Genomic DNA, 20,651 nt, shown 5'->3' on the forward strand with positions numbered 1-20,651 from the left:
GAATACACTTGTAAAGCTATTATCAATGTGGTCTAGACATATCGGGGTGAAGGGACCACGGAGAAGCAACATTAGGTTCAGCACCACAGACAGCGATATGTCCATGCACAAGAAGCCTTTGGTTAAAATGTCAAATAAATTTAACTGGTGTGTCTCTTCAACTATATCCGAAATTGATCATGATGAAGTGATCTAAAAACTTTTAGTTCAGCGTTGCAAATAACAAACGCAAATGTAAATGCAGAGAATTCAAAAAATAGTTTTGAAACAACACGAATCCAGCAATTTCGATTCACATTCACTCAATAAAATTTTAAATTAGCAGTTAATAACGACGGAACTGTTCAAAGACGATAATTAAAAAAAAAATACAGCGGGTATAAAAATCTGTTCCAGTAATTCAAATGGCAGACAGTTTTTGTCTTCTCTGTTCGCATAAATTTCTGTAAACGCGAGATTAGCGCTGGATTGCGGATCGATTCTATGCATTAATACCGTAAACATGTAATTTAGGTTTATGTTCTTACCTTTTCTGTGTTGGGTAAAGTCTGAGTTCTGCTAAAAGTGTCTCCTCCGTTAATACTGATGAGATCACCATCAACTGGTGGAAACGGTGCGGGGAAAACCACTACGTCACTCTTCAGCGTGTCTGAACTGAAACACACGTCATACTGCTGAGTAGATTTCGAGTAAGACCAGCTCCCGTCAGGGTGGGTGGTGATCATGGGGGCGCTGTAGCTGCTGAAACTGTCTGTCCTGTGGCATTTGACAGCTATTAACGTGATGAGGCTCAGCAGAAAGATCACGGACACCGACACAATGGCGATCAGCAGATAGAGGTTTAAATCAGAGAAGCTCTCCTCCTTTATGGGCACATGTCTGAACGGAGTCTGGATGTCAGCTGTGCTTTCAACCACCACCACATCAATAGACACAGTAGCTGACAGGGAGGGTTCTCCGTTATCAGAGACCAAAACCACCAAGGGGTGACTTTTCAGGTCATTGTCACTCATCCTCCTCTTAGTCCTGATTTCCCCAGTGCTGGTTCCGATCCGGAACAGCTTGTTTCCGTTGGGCTCAGACAGGTGATAAGAAAGCAGCGCATTGTATCCAGAGTCTGCGTCCACAGCCCTAATCTTTGCCACAAAGTATCCCGCTTCAGCAGAGTAGGGGATGCTTTCACTGTTCACGGAGCCGTGCTCAGAGTATGGAGGAAGGATCGCGGGACTGTTGTCATTCTCATCCAGGATTAAAACGTTGACGGTCACGTTGCTGCTGAGCGGAGGAACACCAGAGTCTGTGGCCTGAACTTTAAACTGGAACGTTTTTAACTCCTCGTAGTTAAAGGACTGCAGGCTGACTATATCTCCTGTCTCTGAGTTGATGTTGATCATTGTTGATAACGGCAATGAGTTTGTGTTACTTTGTAAAAACGAGTAACTCACCTGACTGTTCTGATCAACGTCAGCATCTGATGCTGTTACAGATTTAATAATTACTCCTGTTGGACTGTTCTCATTCACGTACACATTAATAGTTGACTCTGGGAATGCAGGTGGGTTGTCGTTCACGTCTGAGACATGTACGTGAATAACGCTCGTGCTGGACAGTGGCGGGTTGCCCTCATCAACAGCAGTGATGCTGATGTTGTACTGAGATGTCCTCTCTCTGTCAACAGGACCGTCCACCACCAAAGAATAGTAATTCTTGTAGTTTGACTCCAATTTAAAAGGAACATCGTTCAATACTTTACAGGTTACGATGCCGTTTTTACCGCTGTCTTTATCAGAGACTGAAACAAGAGCAACAGCTGTGCCAATGGAAGCATCCTCTTTTACATTGTTTGACAGTGACGTCACTGAAATTTCAGGAGCATTGTCATTGATGTCTAAAACTTCAATCAATACTTTTGTAAGTGAGGTTAGTGGAGAGGAAGCTCCATCACTGGCTTGGACTCGAATCTCAAAAGCATTATTCTCTTCAAAGTCGATGTTCTTTTTATTTGTTACAGTCCCTGTTTTTCCATCTATATCAAAAATATTTGTTTGTTTACCTTTGCCCACTTTACTAAATGAATAAAACACTTGTCCATTTTGTCCTGCATCTAAATCAGTTGCATTTAACTGTAGGATCGATGTCCCAATCTGCACATTCTCAAACACACTGGCTTTATAAAGCGTTTGACTAAAAACCGGAGCATTGTCATTAATGTCTAACACATTTACTGTTATCTTCATGCTGCCTGATTTAGCAGGTGTCCCTCCATCAACAGCGGTCAGAATGAGATTAATCACGGACTGTTTTTCCCTGTCTAACAATTTTTGTAGCTGTAATTCGACAGTTAAACTCTCTCCTTTATGTGGAGCGAGAGAGAAATGCTCATTGGGGCTGAGCTTGTAGACGCTGACAGCATTCTTACCGACGTCAGCATCATCAGCAGGATGCAGGGGGAATTTAGCTCCAATTGCTGCGTTCTCACTAATGTTGATTACCTGTGATGTGCTGGAAAATGACGGAAAATTATCGTTTACGTCTAAAATGATAATTTCAATGCGGTATAATTTCAGTGGATTTTTAATAACTGCTTCTATGCTCATTGAACATTTTGCTTTGTTGTCGCAGAGTTCTTCTCGATCTATCCTCTCATTAACATAAAGCACACCCGACTTTAGGTTTACCTCCAAATATTTCCTCTTTGATCCCGCAACGATCTGAAACATGCGGGGCTCCAAATCCTGCACATTGATGTTCAGATCTTTGGCGATATTTCCGACAACAGTCCCCAGATTTACCTCCTCTGAGACGGAGTAAGAGAGCTGCCCAGACACCGCTTCCAAGAAACAATCCAGCACGACTAAGAGATAAATCCACACAGAGCTGCTTTTGCTCGGTAAATGCATTATTCCAGACAGCGACAAAAAAAAAAAAAAAACTCATGCGTTTAGTTATATCCTTCGGGTAATCCACGACAAAAAATGAAATGCTACACAAAATGGTCCTGCTTTGTTCTCTGTCACCATCTCCCTCTCTTTGTTTCAATCGTCTGAGAAATATTATCTCTATCTGGGAGGAGCCCGGCGCCGCTGAATAAGACATTTAAATGTGAAGGTCTATATTGTCCTCATGTGGACACTTTCAGAACTGCAGCCACCACCAGATACTGAACACAATAATAATAATAATAAAAATAATAATAATAATAAAGCAAATTAAAATTTATAATAACTACTGGACCCTGAAAATGTTAGATCCATCAACAGGCGCCGTTAATATTATCGCAATATTCCTTTATTTACTTTCTTCAAGACTTGTGAAATTTCTTGAAAAAAACTTCGAAATGACAAACTCCTGAATCGTTCTTGTATTTACAAATTATTGTAATAATTTCAACCGTGCATATGAAATCAACAATTAACGGCAGTGTTTCACACCTGGACCTGGTACACAAATGTGCTCTTATGCAAAAATAACTAAAATATTTTATCATTGGAAATCTAATAAAGGGTTGTGATTAATCTACATATTGTCTATAGCTTCCACAATAATGACAAGATCTGAGCGAATACACTTGTAAAGCTATTATCAATGTGGTCTAGACATATCGGAGTGAAGGGACCACGGAGACGCAACATTAGGTTCAGCACCACAGACAGCGATATGTCCATGCACAAGAAGCCTTTGGTTAAAATGTCAAATACATTTAACTGGTGTGTCTCTTCAACTATATCCAAAATTTATCATGATGAAATGATCTAAAAACTTTTAGTTCAGCGTCGCAAATAACAAATGCAAATGTAAATTGAGAGTATTCCAAAAATAGTTTTGAAACAACACGAATCCAGCAATTTCGATTCACATTCACTCATTAAAATTTTAAATTAGCAGTTAATAACGACGGAACTGTTCAAAGACGATAATTTGAAAAAAAAATACAGCGGGTATAAAAATCTGTTACAGTAATTCAAATGGCAGAAAGTTTTTGTCTTCTCTGTTCGCATAAATTTCTGTAAACGCGAGATTAGCGCTGGATTGCGGATCGATTCTATGCATTAATACCGTAAACATGTAATTTAGGTTTATGTTCTTACCTTTTCTGTGTTGGGTAAAGTCTGAGTTCTGCTAAAAGTGTCTCCTCCATTAATACTGATGAGATCACCATCAACTGGTGGAAACGGTGCGGGGAAAACCACTACGTCACTCTTCAGCGTGTCTGAACTGAAACACACGTCATACTGCTGAGTAGATTTCGAGTAGGACCAGCTCCCGTCAGGGTGGGTGGTGATCATGGGGGCGCTGTAGCTGCTGAAACTGTCTGTCCTGTGGCATTTGACAGCTATTAACGTGATGAGGCTCAGCAGAAAGATCACGGACACCGACACAATGGCGATCAGCAGATAGAGGTTTAAATCAGAGAAGCTCTCCTCCTTTATGGGCACATGTCTGAACGGAGTCTGGATGTCAGCTGTGCTTTCAACCACCACCACATCAATAGACACAGTAGCTGACAGGGAGGGTTCTCCGTTATCAGAGACCAAAACCACCAAGGGGTGACTTTTCAGGTCATTGTCACTCATCCTCCTCTTAGTCCTAATTTCCCCGGTGCTGGTTCCGATCCGGAACAGGTTGTTTCCGTTGGGCTCAGACAGGTGATAAGAAAGCAGCGCATTGTATCCAGAGTCTGCGTCCACAGCCCTGATCTTTGCCACAAAGTATCCCGCTTCAGCAGAGTAGGGGATGCTCTCACTGTTCACGGAGCCGTGCTCAGAATATGGAGGAAGGATCGCGGGACTGTTGTCATTCTCATCCAGGATTAAAACGTTGACGGTCACGTTGCTGCTGAGCGGAGGAACACCAGAGTCTGTGGCCTGAACTTTAAACTGGAACGTTTTTAACTCCTCGTGGTTAAAAGACTGCAGGCTGACTATATCTCCTGTCTCTGAGTTGATGTTGATCATTGTTGATAACGGCAATGAGTTTGTGTAACTTTGTAAAAACGAGTAACTCACCTGACTGTTCTGATCAACGTCAGCATCTGTTGCTGTTACAGATTTGATAATTACTCCTGTTGGACTGTTCTCATTCACATACACATTAATTGTTGACTCTGGGAATGCAGGTCGGTTGTCGTTCACGTCTGAGACGTGTACGTGAATAACGCTCGTGCTGGACAGTGGCGTGTTGCCCTCATCAACAGCAGTGATGCTGATGTTGTACTGAGATTTCCTCTCTCTGTCAAGAGGACCGTCCACCACCAAAGAATAGTAATTCTTGTAGTTTGACTCCAATTTAAAAGGAACATCGTTCGATACTTTACAGGTTACGATGCCGTTTTTACCGCTGTCTTTATCAGAGACTGAAACAAGAGCAACAGCTGTGCCAATGGAAGCATCTTCTTTTACATTGTTTGACAGTGACGTCACTGAAATTTCAGGAGCATTGTCATTCACGTCTAAAACTTCAATCAATAACTTGGCATGTGAGATGAGAGGAGAGGAAGCTCCATCACTGCTTTGTACTCGAATCTCAAAAGCATTATTCTCTTCAAAGTCGATGTTCTTTGTATTTGTTATAGTCCCTGTTCTTTCATTGATTGAAAATAGATCATTTCTGCTGAAATGGTCTATTTTACTAAAAGAATATGAAATTTGTCCATTCACGCCTGCATCAAAATCAGTTGCATTTAAGGTTAATATTGATGTTCCAATCTTTGCGTTCTCAAACACACTGGCTTTATAAAGCTTTTGGCTGAATATCGGAGGATTGTCATTAATGTCCAAGACATTAACAGTTATATCCATCGTGCCTGATTTAGAAGGTGCCCCCCCATCAATGGCCGACAATTTGAGATGGATAACAGCTTGTTCTTCTCTGTCTAAAGCTTTCTGCAATAATAATTCGGCCGTTACACTTTCTCCTTTATGCAATTCCAGAGAGAAATGTTCATTTTGGCTGAGCCTGTACGTTTTTATAGCATTTATGCCAACGTCAGCATCATGAGCTCGTTGCAAGGGGAATTTGGCCGCTACAGCTGTGTTCTCGGTTATATCAATAATTTGTGATGTGCTGACAAAGGAAGGGAAATGATCATTTACATCTAAAATTATAATTTCAATCCGGTACATTTTCAGTGGATTATTAATTACTGCTTCTATGCTAAAGGAACATCTGGGCTCGTTGCCGCAGAGTTCCTCTCGATCTATTCTTTCATTAACATAAAGCACACCCGTCTTTAGGTTTACCTCCAAATATTTCCTCTTTGATCCCGCAACGATCTGAAACATGCGGGGCTCCAAATCCTGCACATTGATGTTCAGATCTTTGGCGATATTTCCGACAACAGTCCCCAGATTTACCTCCTCTGAGACGGAGTAAGAGAGCTGCCCAGACTCCGCTTCCCAGAAACAATCGAGCACGACCAAGAGATAAATCCACACAGAGCTGCTTTTTCTCGGTAAATGCATTATTCCAGACAGCGACAAAAAAAACAAAAAACTCATGCGTTTAGTTATATCCTTCAGGTAATCCACGACAAAAAATGAAATGCTACACAAAATGGTCCTGCTTTGTTCTCTGTCACCATCTCCCTCTCTTTGTTTCAATCGTCTGAGAAATATTATCTCAATCTGGGAGGAGCCCGGCGCCGCTGAATAAGACATTTAAATGTGAAGGTCTATATTGTCCTCATGTGGACACTTTCAGAACTGCAGCCACCACCAGATACTGAACAAAATAATAATAATAATAATAAAGCAAATTATAATTTATAATAACTACTGGACCCTGAAAATTTTAGACACATCAACAGGAAACATTGATATTATCGCAATATTTCTTCATTTATTTTTTCAAGACTTGTGGAATTTCTTGAAAAAAACTTTGAAATGACAAACTCCTGAATCGTTCTTGTATTTACAAATGATTGTAATAATTTCAACCATGCATATGAAATCAACAATTAACGGCAGTGTTTCACACCTGGACCTACATAAATGTGCTCTTATGCAAATATAACTAAAATATTTTATAATCGGAAATCTAATAAAGGGTTGTGATTAATCTACATATTGTCTGTATAGCTTCCACAATAATGACACGATCTGAGCGAATACACTTGTAAAGCTATTATCAATGTGGTCTAGACATTTCGGAGTGAAGGGACCATGGAGAAGCAACATTAGGTTCAGCACCACAGACAGCGATATGTCCATGCACAAGAAGTCTTTGGTTAAAAAGTCAAAGAAATTTAACTGGTGTGTCTCTTCAACTATATACGAAACAGAATTCAAATCCAAAAATGAAAACACCTTTAACATTACCCTCCAGGAACACCAATAACATACATTTTGTCATCTCGCCTCGGTTTGATCAAAGCCTGAGTCCGATTAAAATTCCGCCATTGCGCTAAACTGCAATCCTAATCTAAACATATATTTTGAAGATGCCAGCATGTACTTTGAAAGTTGATGATGATGAAGTGATCTAAAAACTTTTAGTTCAACGTAGCAAATAACAAACGCAAATGTAAATTTAGAGTATTCCAAAAATAGTTTTGAAAAAACACGAATCCAGCAATTTGAATTCATTTTCACTCATTACAAATTTAAATTAACCGTCAATAACGACGGAACTGTTCAAAGACAATAATTTGAAAAAAATAACAGCGGGTATAAAAATCTGTGACAGTAATTCAAATGGCAGAAAGTTTATGTATTCTCTGTTCACATAAATCTCTGTAAAACGCGAGATTCACGCTGGATTGTGGATCGATACTGTGCATTAATACCGTAAACATGTAATTTAAGTTTATGTTCTTACCTTTTCTGTGTTGGGTAAAGTCTGAGTTCTGCTAAAAGTGTCTCCTCCGTTAATACTGATGAGATCACCATCAACTGGTGGAAACGGTGCGGGGAAAACCACTACGTCACTCTTCAGCGTGTCTGAACTGAAACACACGTCATACTGCTGAGTAGATTTCGAGTAGGACCAGCTCCCGTCAGGGTGGGTGGTGATCATGGGGGCGCTGTAGCTGCTGAAACTGTCTGTCCTGTGGCATTTGACAGCTATTAACGTGATGAGGCTCAGCAGAAAGATCACGGACACCGACACAATGGCGATCAGCAGATAGAGGTTTAAATCAGAGAAGCTCTCCTCCTTTATGGGCACATGTCTGAACGGAGTCTGGATGTCAGCTGTGCTTTCAACCACCACCACATCAATAGACACAGTAGCTGACAGGGAGGGTTCTCCGTTATCAGAGACCAAAACCACCAAGGGGTGACTTTTCAGGTCATTGTCACTCATCCTCCTCTTAGTCCTGATTTCCCCGGTGCTGGTTCCGATCCGGAACAGCTTGTTTCCGTTGGGCTCAGACAGGTGATAAGAAAGCAGCGCATTGTATCCAGAGTCTGCGTCCACAGCCCTGATCTTTGCCACAAAGTATCCCGCTTCAGCAGAGTAGGGGATGCTCTCACTGTTCACGGAGCCGTGCTCAGAATATGGAGGAAGGATCGCGGGACTGTTGTCATTCTCATCCAGGATTAAAACGTTGACGGTCACGTTGCTGCTGAGCGGAGGAACACCAGAGTCTGTGGCCTGAACTTTGAACTGGAACGTTTTTAACTCCTCGTAGTTAAAGGACTGCAGGCTGACTATATCTCCTGTCTCTGAGTTGATGTTGATCATTGTTGATAACGGCAATGAGTTTGTGCTACTTTGTAAAAACGAGTAACTCACCTGACTGTTCTGATCAACGTCAGCATCTGATGCTGTTACATATTTGATAATTACTCCTGTTGGACTGTTCTCATTCACGTACACATTAATAGTTGACTCTGGGAATGCAGGTGGGTTGTCGTTCACGTCTGAGACGTGTACGTGAATAACGCTCGTGCTGGACAGTGGCGGGTTGCCCTCATCAACAGCAGTGATGCTGATGTTGTACTGAGATGTCCTCTCTCTGTCTAGAGGACCGTCCACCACCAAAGAATAGTAATTCTTGTAGTTTGACTCCAATTTAAAAGGAACATCGTTCAATACTTTACAGGTTACGATGCCGTTTTTACCGCTGTCTTTATCAGAGACTGAAACAAGAGCAACAGCTGTGCCAATGGAAGCATCCTCTTTTACATTGTTTGACAGTGACGTCACTGAAATTTCAGGAGCATTGTCATTGATGTCTAAAACTTCAATCAATACTTTTGTAAGTGAGGTTAGTGGAGATGAAGCTCCATCACTGGCTTGGACTCGAATCTCAAAAGCATTATTCTCTTCAAAGTCGATGTTCTTTTTATTTGTTACAGTCCCTGTTTTTCCATCTATATCAAAAATATTTGTTTGTTTACCTTTGCCCACTTTACTAAATGAATAAAACACTTGTCCATTTTGTCCTGCATCTAAATCAGTTGCATTTAACTGTAGGATCGATGTCCCAATCTGCACATTCTCAAACACACTGGCTTTATAAAGCGTTTGACTAAAAACCGGAGCATTGTCATTATTGTCTAACACATTTACTGTTATCTTCATGCTGCCTGATTTAGCAGGTGTCCCTCCATCAACAGCGGTCAGAATGAGATTAATCACGGACTGTTTTTCCCTGTCTAACAATTTTTGTAGCTGTAATTCGACAGTTAAACTCTCTCCTTTATGTGGAGCGAGAGAGAAATGCTCATTGGGGCTGAGCTTGTAGACGCTGACAGCATTCTTACCGACGTCAGCATCATCAGCAGGATGCAGGGGGAATTTAGCTCCAATTGCTGCGTTCTCACTAATGTTGATTACCTGTGATGTGCTGGAAAATGACGGAAAATTATCGTTTACGTCTAAAATGATAATTTCAATGCGGTATAATTTCAGTGGATTTTTAATAACTGCTTCTATGCTCATTGAACATTTTGCTTTGTTGTCGCAGAGTTCTTCTCGATCTATCCTCTCATTAACATAAAGCACACCCGAGTTTAGGTTTACCTCCAAATATTTCCTCTTTGATCCCGCAACGATCTGAAACATGCGGGGCTCCAAATCCTGCACATTGATGTTCAGATCTTTGGCGATATTTCCGACAACAGTCCCCAGATTTACCTCCTCTGAGACGGAGTAAGAGAGCTGCCCAGACACCGCTTCCAAGAAACAATCCAGCACGACTAAGAGATAAATCCACACAGAGCTGCTTTTGCTCGGTAAATGCATTATTCCAGACAGCGACAAAAAAATCAAAAAAATCATGCGTTTAGTTATATCCTTCCGGTAATCCACGACAAAAAATGAAATGCTACACAAAATGGTCCTGCTTTGTTCTCTGTCACCATCTCCCTCTCTTTGTTTCAATCGTCTGAGAAATATTATCTCAATCTGGGAGGAGCCCGGCGCCGCTGAATAAGACATTTAAATGTGAAGGTCTATATTGTCCTCATGTGGACACTTTCAGAACTGCAGCCACCACCAGATACTGAACAAAATAATAACAATAATAATCAAGCAAATTACAATTTATAATAACTACTGGACCCTGAAAATGTTCGATCCATCAACAGGAAACGTTAATATTATCGCAATATTCCTTTATTTACTTTCTTCAAGACTTGTGGAATTTCTTGAAAAAAACTTCGAAATGACAAACTCCTGAATCGTTCTTGTATTTGCAAATTATTGTAATGATTTCAACCGTGCATATGAAATCAACAATTAACGGCAGTGTTTCACACCTGGACCTACATAAATGTGCTCTTATGCAAAAATAACTAAAATATTTTATAATCGGAAATCTAATAAAGGGTGGTGATTAATCTACATATTGTCTGTATACCTTCCACAATAATGACACGATCTGAGCGAATACACTTGTAAAGCTATTATCAATGTGGTCTAGACATATCGGAGTGAATGGACCACGGAGAAGCAACATTAGGTTCAGCACCACAGACAGCGATATGTCCATGCACAAGAAGCCTTTGGTTAAAATGTCAAATACATTTAACTGGTGTGTCTCTTCAACTATATCCAAAATTTATCATGATGAAATGATCTAAAAACTTTTAGTTCAGCGTTGCAAATAACAAACGCAAATGTAAATGCAGAGAATTCAAAAAATAGTTTTGAAACAACACAAATCCAGCAATTTCGATTCATTTTCACTCATTACAAATTGAAATTAGCAGTTCATAACGACGGAACTGTTCAAAGACGATAATTAAAAGAAAAATACAGCGGGTATAAAAATCTGTTACAGTAATTCAAATGGCAGAAAGTTTTTGTCTTCTCTGTTCGCATAAATTTCTGTAAACGCGAGATTAGCGCTGGATTGCGGATCGATACTATGCATTAATACCGTAAACATGTAATTTAGGTTTATGTTCTTACCTTTTCTGTGTTGGGTAAAGTCTGAGTTCTGCTAAAAGTGTCTCCTCCGTTAATACTGATGAGATCACCATCAACTGGTGGAAACGGTGCGGGGAAAACCACTACGTCACTCTTCAGCGTGTCTGAACTGAAACACACGTCATACTGCTGAGTAGATTTCGAGTAGGACCAGCTCCCGTCAGGGTGGGTGGTGATCATGGGGGCGCTGTAGCTGCTGAAACTGTCTGTCCTGTGGCATTTGACAGCTATTAACGTGATGAGGCTCAGCAGAAAGATCACGGACACCGACACAATGGCGATCAGCAGATAGAGGTTTAAATCAGAGAAGCTCTCCTCCTTTATGGGCACATGTCTGAACGGAGTCTGGATGTCAGCTGTGCTTTCAACCACCACCACATCAATAGACACAGTAGCTGACAGGGAGGGTTCTCCGTTATCAGAGACCAAAACCACCAAGGGGTGACTTTTCAGGTCATTGTCACTCATCCTCCTCTTAGTCCTGATTTCCCCGGTGCTGGTTCCGATCCGGAACAGCTTGTTTCCGTTGGGCTCAGACAGGTGATAAGAAAGCAGCGCATTGTATCCAGAGTCTGCATCCACAGCCCTGATCTTTGCCACAAAGTATCCCGCTTCAGCAGAGTAGGGGATGCTCTCACTGTTCACGGAGCCGTGCTCAGAGTATGGAGGAAGGATCGCGGGACTGTTGTCATTCTCATCCAGGATTAAAACATTGACGGTCACGTTGCTGCTGAGCGGAGGAACACCAGAGTCTGTGGCCTGAACTTTGAACTGGAACGTTTTGAACTCCTCATAGTTAAAAGACTGCAGGCTGACTATATCTCCTGTCTCTGAGTTGATGTTGAACATTGTAGATGAAGGTAATGAGTCTGTCCTACTTTGTAGAAATGAGTAGCTCACCTGACCATTCTGACTAACGTCGGCATCCGCTGCTGTCAGTGTTTTAATCACCGATCCTATTGGACTGTTCTCCTTCACATAAACATCCACTATCGGCTCCGAGAAGCGAGGCGGGTTATCATTGACATCAGAAACATCAACAGTCACGGTGCTGCTGCTGCGAAGAGGTGGGTTCCCTTCATCAGTCGCTACTATAGTTATGTTGTACTGGGCTGTAGTTTCTCTATCTAGTGGGCCATGAACTACCACCGAGTAATAGTTTTTGTAGTTTGTCTCTAATTTAAAGGGTGAAGAATTTACAATTACTGCTTTTGCTGCGCCGTTTTTCCCTCCATCTTTATCCAGTACAGAAACAAGAGCGATAGCTGTACCGACTTCAGCGTCCTCCTTCACTGTGTTTAGTAGTGACGTCACAGTGATCGCAGGAGCATTGTCGTTCAGGTCCACCACCTCGACCAGCACCTTACAATCAGTAGACATTGCGGGCTGGCCTTTGTCACTTGCTTGCGCGTGAATCTCAAACGCAGGATTTTCTTCATAGTCGATCTCACCTTTTACTGATATTGCACCCGTTTGAGAGTCAATCTGAAATAAATCGATAACACGATCCTGACCTTTACTTCTTAATGAGTACTCTATTTCAGAATTCAGACCGTCATCAGTGTCGGTCGCGTTCAGAACTATAATAGTTTTACCTACCGGTATGTTCTCAAAAACACGTGTCTTGTATAAAGGACTGCTGAAGACCGGAGCATTGTCGTTAATGTCTAAAACATTTATACTGATCTGAGTCGCGCCCGTTTTTGGTGGATTTCCACCGTCGCTTGCCGTCACTGTAAGCGTTATTGTCGGCTGCTGTTCTCGGTCTAAAGCCTTCTGGAGCACGAGCTGTGCCGACACACTCTTTCCTCCTTTAAGAATGTCCAAAGAAAAATAATCATTCGGACTAATCTTATATGCGTTCACACTATTTATACCAACATCGAGATCTGACGCCCCGATAAATCCGAACCTCCCTCCTGGCGCTGTACTTTCAGCAATATTAAGAGACTGCCATTTCTCAGCGAAATACGGCGCATTGTCATTTATATCAAGTATGTTGATTTCTAAACGGTACAGCTTCAGCGGACTATTTATCACAACCTCTACATCAACAGTGCATTTCACAGACCTCATACAGAGCTCCTCGCGGTCTACCCTTTCGTTGACGTAAAGGACGCCCGTTCTTAGGTTGATATCAAAATATTTTCTCCTTGCTCCGCTGACAATTTGAAGCCTCCGTGCCTCCAAAACGTGAACATCAAGATTTAGATCCTTAGCGAGATTTCCCACAGACGTCCCAGGGTTAACTTCCTCTGGCACAGAATAAGAAAGCTGCTCACATACTGCATCCGAGCAACAATTCAATAGAAGGACGATTAGATAAATCCAAAAAGAGATCTGTGTCCTCCGCGTCGACATATCTCCAATCAATATGAGCAGTGTGCATCGAGTCTCCAGAAACCAGCCTCACACCAGGGTGACGGACAAAGAGCCAACATCCAGTTCCCTTATCTCTTTAACTACCAACAGACAAAATGTATTCTTGCACTGCATCTCCTTGTAACAAAGCCTCGATGAGGATGATCGTCCTATAAAATTGGGAGGAGTCCAGACCAACCAAGAGGATCATTAAAATGTGATGGTCTACAGTGCCCTCGAGTGGTGACTTGAAAAAACTGCATTCACTATAAAAAAATATAATCACGGCCTCAATCACTTGCATTTATCTGAACATGAAAGTCAAAATGCTTTAACAAATACACCTTCTATTTATTTATATTAAAGTCTCCAATTTAGTATATGAGTATTCACATTATTCAGAACGATCCATCCATCCAATATCCAATAAAAATAAATAAATAATCGGAAAACCGTAGCATATAACACAACTGAAGCGTGACATGGAATACTTTGGCACCTTTTAAACAAATGAATGACATAAAATAGGTGTGTGTTCTCCAGACAGCACGCAACACAGTTATTTCAGCTCCTTGGAGAACGACATGGTTCAAATGAACAAAAGGAAACTTCAGTACTGTCACTAATTTATGTACTGTGCCAACACACGTGTAGAAATGTATTTAGAAATGCAATGTGTACAATTGTTACAAGTTAATTTAATACCATGTAGGGAAAAATATGAAAATGAAATGCGTCCGTTATTCAAAACTACCTTTTTTGGTTGGGTAATGTTTGAGTTCTACAAAGAGTGATCCTTTAAAAATAAGGCTTCACCAGGACGACAAGCAGTGAGGCCAACCTGAATAGTAACATTTATGTTCATAGAAGACAGCCTCCAGCCGAGAAACTGCGGACGATGACAGATGTTCCAAATCACTTTTGACAAAACTAACTGCTCCGACACAATTAAAAATACAATATGAATTTAGCCAAATAAGAAAGGGAAAAAAACAACTAATTAAAAGATAACCATGTGAAACAAGACAGCATCAGGCTAACGTTTATACATTTTAGGGATAAATACCGGAAACTGAAAGTCATTTTAAATGCGTTGCCTTACCTTCTCCTGGTTGGGTAAAGTCTGAGTTCTGCTAAAAGTGTCTCCTCCGTTAATACTGATGAGATCACCATCAGCTGATGGAAACGGTGCGGGGAAAACCACTACGTCACTCTTCAGCGTGTCTGAACTGAAACACACGTCATACTGCTGAGTAGATTTCGAGTAGGACCAGCTCCCGTCAGGGTGGGTGGTGATCATGGGGGCGCTGTAGCTGCTGAAACTGTCTGTCCTGTGGCATTTGACAGCTATTAACGTGATGAGGCTCAGCAGAAAGATCACGGACACCGACACAATGGCGATCAGCAGATAGAGGTTTAAATCAGAGAAGCTCTCCTCCTTTATGGGCACATGTCTGAACGGAGTCTGGATGTCAGCTGTGCTTTCAACCACCACCACATCAATAGACACAGTAGCTGACAGGGAGGGTTCTCCGTTATCAGAGACCAAAACCACCAAGGGGTGACTTTTCAGGTCATTGTCACTCATCCTCCTCTTAGTCCTGATTTCCCCGGTGCTGGTTCCGATCCGGAACAGGTTGTTTCCGTTGGGCTCAGACAGGTGATAAGAAAGCAGCGCATTGTATCCAGAGTCTGCGTCCACAGCCCTGATCTTTGCCACAAAGTATCCCGCTTCAGCAGAGTAGGGGATGCTCTCACTGTTCACGGAGCCGTGCTCAGAGTATGGAGGAAGGATCGCGGGACTGTTGTCATTCTCATCCAGGATTAAAACATTGACGGTCACGTTGCTGTTGAGCGGAGGAACACCAGAGTCTGTGGCCTGAACTTTGAACTGGAACGTTTTTAACTCCTCGTAGTTAAAAGACTGCAGGCTGACTATATCTCCTGTCTCTGAGTTGATGTTAAACATTGTTGATAATGGCAATGAGTTTTTGTTACTTTGTAAAAATGAGTAACTCACCTGACTGTTCTGACCAACGTCAGCATCTGTTGCTGTTATAGTTTTAATAATTACTCCTACTGGACTATTCTCATTGACGTACACATGAATGATCTGCTCTGAAAACAGAGGTGCGTTATCATTCACGTCAGAAATGTGCATAGAAAGTAAACTCTTGTTCGAGAGTGACGGTGTTCCTTCATCAGCTGCCACTATCGTGATGTTGTAGCTCGAGACGGTCTCTCTGTCCAGCGGTCCGTCAACTAATAATGAATAATAATTTTTGTAGTTCCTTTCAAGTTTAAAAGGAACGTCATTCTTAATTTGAACATTCACGTCACCATTTTTCCCACCATCCCTGTCAAGGACCGACACGAGAGCAACTACGGTTCCTACATTTGCGTCCTCTTTCATTGACGCATGTAGTGACGTCACAGTGATCTCGGGAGCATTGTCATTTACGTCCAACACCTCTACCAAAACCTTACAGTGAGCAGCCATCGGAGGCTGTCCTTTATCACTGGCCTCGACCCGGATCTCAAAGGCTTTTTTGTCTTCGTAGTCTACTTCTCCCTTAACCGTAATGACGCCTGTTTGACGTTCAATGTCAAAGACATTAAGTATGTGATCCTGATCTTTGCTTCTTAATGAGTACATGATGTCGCCGTTTGAGCCGTCGTCTGCGTCGGTGGCGTTCACAGCCAAAACTACGGTGCCGAGTGGCGCGTTTTCGACAATTTGTGTCTTATACAGTGCTTGGCTGAATATCGGAATATTGTCGTTAATGTCTAACACAGTAATGACGAGCTGAGAGGTGCCTGATTTCGGAGGCGATCCTCCATCCACAGCCGTCAGCGTGGCGATGATCACAGACTGCTTCTCCCGGTCTAATGCTTTCTGCAGCACCAACTCAGCAGACACGCTGACGCCTGATTTATGAACTGCCAAGGAAAAATGCTCATTTTGGCTTAATTTGTAAGAGCTGAGTCCGTTTCGCCCCACGTCTGCGTCAGTTGCTTCAGATAATGTGAATTTCACTCCCGGTAACGTATTCTCTGCGACATACAAATGCTGTTGTTTGGTAGAAAATAACGGGGTATTGTCATTTACATCTGCAATGTCTATTTCAATGCGATAAAGCTTCAAAGGGTTATTTATCACGGCTTCTAGACCCACAGAGCATTTAGGTTCCTCTGCGCAGAGCTGCTCTCTGTCTATCCTCTCACTGACATACAAAACACCCGTCTTCAAATTTACCTTGAAATAATTCTTCTTCGACACAGTCACAATTTGAAACATGCGGAGTTCCAATTCCTGAAACTTAATGTTTAGGTCCTTTGCGATATTTCCAACAGGAGTCCCCGCGATCACCTCCTCTGAGACAGAATAAGAGAGCTGGCAAAACACGGTTTCCCAGTAACAATCCAGTAGAAAAACCGACAGACAAAAACAGAAATAGCTCCATCTCCGTGGCAAAGGCATGTTCCCGTCCCGACGAATGCCGACTCCCAGACACGGCCGATATTTTAGATAATGTAGCAGATGTGAGTTTTTAATAGCAAAAGACACTGCTGTGTTGGCTCCATAGTGCTCTCTTTCTAACAAAGACTGAGAAAATGTACTGCAAAGCCTGTAAAGCAAAGGTGGGGCCTCGCTGGAGCCAGGCGGATGCGCTGACTCTTGTCTCTGATGGATCAACAGCGACGCCACGTGAGAAAATAAGCAACATGCAGATCTCATTTATGGCTGTTAAAGAACATGTACTTCACCATGAAATATATGGATAGTAATTTGTTGCACTGCTGAAGAGCAAAAAGAGTTGTTCCATTTTAGCACCATGGACAGCGCTTTAACGCATGACCTGAATGTTCAGCGCCTTTTTCTTCTCATTCCAAATCTCTTTATTATAGAGGCAGTCCTTTGCACGACTGAACCACGGTTCTCTATAACAAACTGTCTGCATAGCCATTTGTTTTTTTATTTGTTGTTTAGTAAAATTTAAAGTCGACACATACAAATATAAATGTAATAAAAAAAAAATAAACTATTAGACTAGATTGCATATTTCCCTAGTTCCAAAACAGAAGAGCACATTATCATTTTATTCTTAGTTTTCTATAGCAAAAAACGATATAAATTGGACTATGTTGTTCTCCTGCAGAACACATTCATCTGATGTGGTGTAATCACGTACGTTTTTGTATCAATCCACATTTCCATAGAGACAGAAGTCATGCGTTTATGGACGGTCCCTCTTTTGTAATCTGAGGATTAAACCCTGGATTCCAAAACCCCTGTCCTAGTTCTATTCTGCAGAAAACATGATTTGATTTGAAAGTATTAATAATCATCACACATTGAGCCACAGTCATCTGTCCAGAATGCAATAACAACAACAACAACGACAAATAATAATAATAATTATTATAAAAGGAGGACCCTTGTGTTCCCAATTATCCTAATGCAAGGCAAAATAAAATATTACATCACACTGCGAATACACACGAACACACACACGGCCCATGCCTACGATCCAGACAACCCAGGATGAAATTCAATGATTCATAGTTCATTAGGTAGGTCACTGTTTATACTCCACTCGCCTCTGGGAGTTAGATTCTGGATCATCACTGTTTCATACCCGGTGACACACATGGACCACTGATGCTATACAGTTCATCCAGAACTGCAGAGATAATTTATCTTTGAAGGCCATAAAGCAAACCAGGGATTCTGCTTCATGTCCTGCTAACTGCTAATTAATGTTACTTTATTTTAAAAACCACTCCTTTAAAAGAATGAATTACAAAAGTCAAACAAGATTTACAATCAGCACCTGAGAGGAAAGTGATGTCTCTTTCTGAGACCATTCGAAGGAAGCACACTGTCTTATGCTGATGTATGAGATGTTAAACAAACACCTCATCCTCCCTGATAACCAAATACTGCTCCACTGGGAAGCATCTGCAAAGGAATCAGCTCAATGATCAATAACAGTAGAAACAACAAACCATAATTGCCACACACAGACACATTATTATTACATTTTAATCAAAATTAACTAAATCAACTAAGCTAGGCACAATTTAACGCTTTATTTATAAACGTCATAATCATAAATTAATTTTAAATTCCCTGAGGTTATGATAATTTAATTTGCTAAATAATTAATAGTTAAAGTAAATAGTGGTTATCAGATCCTTGAACACAGGGAACTGTGTCCAATAAATCTAATGGTCAAAAACAACTGTGTCCTCTATTCAAGGTTTCTGTGTCATGTGATAAAGTCCACGCAGGAGCAGCAGGGATGTACCAAGTGCAGCGTGATAAAAGGGGACAGAGGGAGTAGGGTGTGGTATGAGATGGGAGGGGGTAGTACGTATTGGGGGAAGCAGTCAACAGCACTGTTTTATGCACAATCACAGCAACACCAAAGGAATAATACAACATGTCGTGTTCAAATTCAATAATCATAATATTATAACATTCTGAAAAAGAGTGTATTAATAGGCTTATATTGAGCATATCCGTGTGAGTTGATGGGGGGAAGGGTGCAATTTGAACATGCTGCAAGGCAAGCGTACTCCTCCCTTCCTCCTCTCCCCTTCTGCACAGTCCTCTTATTTCCATGGAAACGCCATCTGAAGCACATGATGCATGTGTGTGCAACACACACACAGTGTCTCACAAAAGAAGCTGGATAGTGGCTTCATTTTTCCAAAGGAATGAAATAACATCTAAAATGGAATGCAGTGGATTCTGAAAAAAAGAATTATGTCCGTGTTGAATGAATCAAGTGAAATATTTGTGACAATTCCAAACATACTCCGATGCATATACCCTACGAGGCTGTCCTCAGTCAGGCTGCTCATGCGTTTGTAATGTAGCACTGCAGAGGCATATTCACTATGACAGATTGACTTCAGCAGCAGCGCCTGCTTCTCTTTCCACCCCAGAGCCCCACGAAGCGCCTGACCTTTGCAATCAGCCAGAGAGGGTATAGTGGGTTGGGCACTATACCCTCTCTGTGGTAAACGTCTCAGGAGACTATACTCACACATCTACAGTCCACATATTACATGCAGCTTCATGTGACAAGATAGATATGTCAGTGTGCCGTTTTTGTGTGCACAGGCACGGATCATAGCACAAGGGCGGCCTACTAGGTGATGAATGTAGTTAAATAAGTAGCTGTATTTGCTGTAATGAAACAGGAACACATTTAAGTGTGTTTGCATATGATTAACTCAAACTAAGTAGCACACAAAGAAGGGATGGAGATGACACTTTAAAGTGAAAGTCTAAAAAGTGAGACAAGAAACTGGGAGATGAAAAAACACTGCAACACAGAGGAGCTTGATTGACACACACACAGTTATTTCATTAAGACCGCACAGACAGGGTGTGATATTGAAACTAGAATGGTTAAAAAAAGCATTGATTAAAAATCTATTCAGCTTTTCAGATTGTGTCTGGATAAAAATAAACCTTTAAATGCAGGAAGGAGTAATAAGCATTTGTGTTATCTACGTGCAAAAGAGATATAAGCGATGTAAGAGAGAAAAACCAAAAGTCTGTTTGATAAAGTCCATCGTAGCTCACTGAGAATGTCAGGTATAACTAAATCCATGAAAAAATCTGGCCAAATCAAACAGATAACTGTTTTAGGAACATAATCAATATGTTAATAAAACAGGAGGCACACCCAGCTCTGGCAACAGCAAATATAGCAGGGAAATCTGATTGGTCAGCTAGGAAAAAAACGTGACTGTAATATACACTCTGATTGGCTCAATGTTGTGCCTGGAGACAAAGGCAGGGTCCCATAGACCACCCCTTACACAGGGAACACCCATAATTCAATCACTATATCCTGCCTTGTATCCATGGTGATGCAGCTGCAGCATCTGCCACT

General features: G+C 41.4%; 5 protein-coding genes across 5 annotated transcripts; all 5 read right to left on the reverse strand.

The window, feature by feature from the left end:
- Positions 1 to 515: 515 nt before the first annotated feature.
- On the reverse strand, positions 516 to 2,900 carry LOC137895253 (protocadherin alpha-4-like). The gene has a single exon (XM_068740736.1). It carries the CDS (start codon positions 2,898 to 2,900, stop codon positions 516 to 518), a length of 2,385 nt encoding a protein of 794 aa, XP_068596837.1.
- Positions 2,901 to 4,076: 1,176 nt separating this feature from the next.
- Positions 4,077 to 6,461, reverse strand: LOC137895256 (protocadherin alpha-8-like). The gene has a single exon (XM_068740738.1). It carries the CDS (start codon positions 6,459 to 6,461, stop codon positions 4,077 to 4,079), a length of 2,385 nt encoding a protein of 794 aa, XP_068596839.1.
- Positions 6,462 to 7,803: 1,342 nt separating this feature from the next.
- LOC137895257 (protocadherin alpha-4-like) lies at positions 7,804 to 10,188 on the reverse strand. The gene has a single exon (XM_068740739.1). The coding sequence runs from the start codon at positions 10,186 to 10,188 to the stop codon at positions 7,804 to 7,806; it is 2,385 nt and encodes a 794-aa protein (XP_068596840.1).
- A 1,158-nt stretch (positions 10,189 to 11,346) lies between these two features.
- LOC137895258 (protocadherin alpha-3-like) lies at positions 11,347 to 13,737 on the reverse strand. The gene has a single exon (XM_068740741.1). The coding sequence runs from the start codon at positions 13,735 to 13,737 to the stop codon at positions 11,347 to 11,349; it is 2,391 nt and encodes a 796-aa protein (XP_068596842.1).
- Positions 13,738 to 14,821: 1,084 nt separating this feature from the next.
- Positions 14,822 to 17,218, reverse strand: LOC137895259 (protocadherin alpha-3-like). Its single transcript, XM_068740742.1, has one exon. The coding sequence runs from the start codon at positions 17,216 to 17,218 to the stop codon at positions 14,822 to 14,824; it is 2,397 nt and encodes a 798-aa protein (XP_068596843.1).
- Between the last annotated feature and the right edge of the window lie 3,433 nt (positions 17,219 to 20,651).

Source organism: Brachionichthys hirsutus, chromosome 6 (genome assembly GCF_040956055.1).
Source record: "Brachionichthys hirsutus isolate HB-005 chromosome 6, CSIRO-AGI_Bhir_v1, whole genome shotgun sequence".
NCBI classification, from domain to species: Eukaryota; Metazoa; Chordata; class Actinopteri; order Lophiiformes; family Brachionichthyidae; genus Brachionichthys; species Brachionichthys hirsutus.

Excerpts from the sequence above, each read along its gene's own strand:
- LOC137895257 (XM_068740739.1), bottom strand. The coding sequence starts at position 10,188 with ATGCATTTACCGAGCAAAAGCAGCTCTGTGTGGATTTATCTCTTAGTC.
- LOC137895259 (XM_068740742.1), bottom strand. The coding sequence starts at position 17,218 with ATGCCTTTGCCACGGAGATGGAGCTATTTCTGTTTTTGTCTGTCGGTT.
- LOC137895258 (XM_068740741.1), bottom strand. The coding sequence starts at position 13,737 with ATGTCGACGCGGAGGACACAGATCTCTTTTTGGATTTATCTAATCGTC.
- LOC137895256 (XM_068740738.1), bottom strand. The coding sequence starts at position 6,461 with ATGCATTTACCGAGAAAAAGCAGCTCTGTGTGGATTTATCTCTTGGTC.
- LOC137895253 (XM_068740736.1), bottom strand. The coding sequence starts at position 2,900 with ATGCATTTACCGAGCAAAAGCAGCTCTGTGTGGATTTATCTCTTAGTC.